The sequence below is a fragment of the Gossypium raimondii genome, chromosome 3, assembly GCF_025698545.1.
Source record: "Gossypium raimondii isolate GPD5lz chromosome 3, ASM2569854v1, whole genome shotgun sequence".
NCBI lineage: Eukaryota > Viridiplantae > Streptophyta > Magnoliopsida > Malvales > Malvaceae > Gossypium > Gossypium raimondii.
Window position 1 is genome coordinate 17,521,812 of NC_068567.1, and position 3,893 is coordinate 17,525,704.

The window sequence follows — 3,893 nt, forward strand, 5'->3', positions numbered from 1 at the left end:
ATATAATCTAGTTTCTTTGTACAGTTCAAACCTATATCTTCTGCTTATTTTTAAAAAATAAAATATTAAGGTCATAAGCATTATCATATAACACTAGTTGTGACATGTAATTTTGTAGCATTTGTTGAATGTGACATTGGCTAAAATTAAATAAAGTTTTCAATCTTAAGTTTTTGTTTATTAGTCAAATATTTACAAAAACAAAAAAACCAATGAATTGACTTCTCAGTAAAAATAATAAGTTAAATATATAAAATGTCAATATTTATAAGCACAGAAATCCTTTAAAATTACCATTGATTACATATCCAATTACGATAACAAATTACAAACATCATCAACCACATTTTATTAATTTCATACTACCGTTGGATAGAGTTCGAACTTTTGCAAACATATATATAAAGAAAGTAATTTGATTATGGGCCAAGCTAGTGCAACGATGTCTTTAGACGTCGGCGTTTTTCCTCAGACAGCAGCTTCGCGTACCTGTTAATGCCAGGATGAAGATGTGTTAATGGAGGGAAGAAAAGATATTGAATTCAAAGCAATTTTATACCTTATGAGAGCTTGAGCATTGGTTTCTAAGTCTCCTGAAGGTTCATAATTTCCCGTCTCGAAATTCACCCTTGAAACTGGTTTATTCAGTAAGTTTTCTGCTACTTTAGCTAAAATTTTCATATTTTCCTCCGTTGAAACATCCACAGAGGAAACCTCCCCTTTCAGCTTATCATCCTGCACTATTTCAAATAAATTAGGAACCATCTTCTTTTGAAGCAAAAAATTTGCACTTGAGGTTCAATTAATTAAGTTAACCTGGATGCGAAGATAATTCTGCTCGGAGTTTAAAGATTTGAAAATCACGGAAATGTGGAAATCAACCATATCAGCGCTGCCTTCGGAAAAGGCATTGATTAATGGGGTTGAATTGCCAGAGGTTAACCAACCAAGTACGCCCCATTGAGCCGCTTGCTTTGCAGTGTATTTCTCTGCTAGTTTTTCTGAGCCTGTTCCAACGGATAGCACCAAGAATCTATTGTAATGATTTGCTGCTTTAATGCAAGAAAAATCTGAATGGCCTTTGTGAATCTGTTTTGTCACTTCACCCATGGCAATTAGAGCCTATAACATTCAATAACAGAATTCATCAACACATCAAATTCCTTAACATATTAAAAGTGATTTAAGACTTACAAAGCACGGACACAAGTATGCAATTTAGGCATGACATGAAACAAATATAGTCAAGTATCCGCTGGTTCCTTCATCTCTCATCTTCCGAATTATGATCAACTGCTTAATCTTTCGAGTGAGTTACCTTCCGTGGAGATTAACTATTGGTAACGGAACGTGTCTAATATTCAATGTGAATTTCATTTTAGAGATTATTAGGATTCCTAAGTATAATAATTTCATACTAGTTCAAAAAGAATAACAAAATAAGTCCACATTCACCCCTACTCCATGATGACAATCTATTGGTAACAATTTGTCACATCACCATAATAAGCAATAAGACTTTCCTTACAAATACCCTCTATAATGATGAGGTGGAGATCTTCTTTCTTATTAACAACCCTAAGCACTCAAACTTTGCATTCAGCCTCCTTTACCTTCACAACAATTTTCCTTCTCATCCTTCTTTTCACTTTCTCCAACTCTCTACCTATTTAGGTGATCCAGCCTCCTTTACATACCACCATCTCCCCCTCAATCTCCTCCCTTATTGATTTCCTCATCAACAACTATGTCAATCTTATGTCCGACCCTTAAAAACACTTGTATGACAGGAGTTTGTGCTTGATATTTAAAGAGTTTTGTCATGTATTTACCGGATTATTAGCAGCCACCCCACCATCGATAAGATTGAACTTTTTAACCTTTCCATCAGTGTCCTCGGTTTCAAAATAATGGGCCGGCAGATAAGTTGGAGCGGCTGAAGTTCCAATGCAAATGTCTGACATTAAGGCATTAAGGCCTGCAGATTTCTTCACCTAAACAAGTAGATTTAAACACAAGTGAAAGTGAAAAAGTAGGGTAACAGAATAGTTGACGAGAACATAATTTCAAGACCAACCTCATAGCTAGAAAAGATAATGGGCTGAAGTTTCTTGATATCGAAAGTTGGAATTACAACGTTAGTCAGTGTCTGGTTCAGCCTTGTGTTTCCTAATCTTTCCTTAAGAACACCATGCAGATACTTGCCATCATATTTTGGTCCCATCACACTTTGAATAATTTTTGTAACACCAGAAAATGGAAACCTGTTGAATTAAACAAGACTTAGTAACCTGCTGGCAATGATCTATTATTATGAACAAATATATATATATATGATCAATGAATTTTGCCTTCTTTGAGGGAATATTTTAGGGCCATGCTCGAAGTAGAAGGCCTTGATGTCTTTGGCAGCAAATAGGGGTCGGTTTTTCTCGTTGGGAGATGTTAACATGGTGGTAAGGAGACCGCCGGTGCTAGTTCCGGCGATCACATCAAAATAATCAGCAATTCTTGCTTCTTCACTGTCCAGTTTCTGCAAATCAATTTACTATTGATTAGATAACCATGAAATTACAACACCTGTTTGATGATATACAAATAAATAAATGAGGATTACTTGTAACTCAGATTCTAAAAAGCTGAGAATTATTCCTGGAATGATTCCCCTAATTCCACCTCCATCAATGCTGAGAACGGTGATAAGATCTCCATGACATGGAGGGTGATTAGGGTTTCCAGTACTTTTTTCCATTAGGAGAAGAAAGGAGTGATGCTACAAGATTTAAGCTCTTAAGTAGGAAACAAAGCGTGTGTTTATGTACCAAAGACTTGGAAACCTCCAGTATTTATAGAACTTACCGGCATTTAATTTTGGTGGAAATTTCAAAAGTGAGATGGATACAGATGGTGTGAATTTGGAACCATGTTTTTCTTAATTTTTATATTTTAATTGCGTAATCTATCTCTTTCAACCACCCAACAAAACAAAAAAAAAGAGTCATAAACCAGCAATTTCAAAGAAATCATGACATTTTTAAGGTAATTTAATTTTCTCGTAAGTTATTAATTTTTACTTGACTTAAAATTTGTATTATTTGTTGATATGGTATACAAAGGCGTAGTCAGAGCTTAGCAAGGCCCTACCCTCTTAAAGTAGAAATTTTTTTATTTATTCCTAATAAAATTTTTAAAACTTTAAAATAGTAAAAATAAAATTATACTTTGGCTTCCCTTAAAAATAATAAAATTATTAAGATATAAGTTATTAAAATGATAATATTACATTTTTGCTATCGTAAAAATTACAATTTAATTTCGCCCCCTAAAAAACTTTTTGGCTTCGCCCCTGGTGGCATACACGTGGATTTTTTAAATATTAAAAAATTATTAATTGCTAACGTGGCATCCACATGTATGCCATATCAGTAAAGTTAACAAAAGTTAAATTTTTCATCTATTTTTGGTAATTTGACAAACAATACAAATTCAATGACTAAAAAATGAAAAATTAAATGAAGAGGTAAAATGAGTTTTATAAAATTAAAAGATAGAAATTTTTTAATAAAATAGCTTAATTTTTATTATATAAAATAGCTTAACCGATGAGATTGGATTCCAAAATCTAACACCATTAAAGAAATCACCGACCCTTATCGTTTCATAACATTTTTTCCACTAATATTTTAACGGTAAAAAAAGCAATTTATATAAAACACATATAATTTAAGTAAATAATGATTTTTAAAATAGAAAAAATATGTGAAAATATAAAAATCAAATAAATAGTTGTTTTTTAAAGAAATTATAGTTTCTTTTTTATATAAGTTTTGTAGAAAAGATATGAATCATATTTTGTTATAAAATTACAAATTTTGTATTATATTAACTACTAA

At 32.1% G+C, this 3,893-nt stretch overlaps 1 protein-coding gene across 1 annotated transcript; it reads right to left on the reverse strand.

Annotated features, from left to right (window-relative positions):
- Positions 1 to 217: 217 nt before the first annotated feature.
- LOC105797342 (patatin-like protein 2) lies at positions 218 to 2,805 on the reverse strand. Its single transcript, XM_012627330.2, has 7 exons — positions 2,618 to 2,805; positions 2,352 to 2,533; positions 2,078 to 2,264; positions 1,833 to 1,994; positions 817 to 1,122; positions 560 to 735; positions 218 to 489 (listed from the first exon to the last, which is right to left on the reverse strand). The coding sequence occupies exons 1-7, from the start codon at positions 2,750 to 2,752 to the stop codon at positions 432 to 434; spliced, it is 1,206 nt and encodes a 401-aa protein (XP_012482784.1). The 5' UTR covers positions 2,753 to 2,805; the 3' UTR covers positions 218 to 431.
- Positions 2,806 to 3,893: the final 1,088 nt, after the last annotated feature.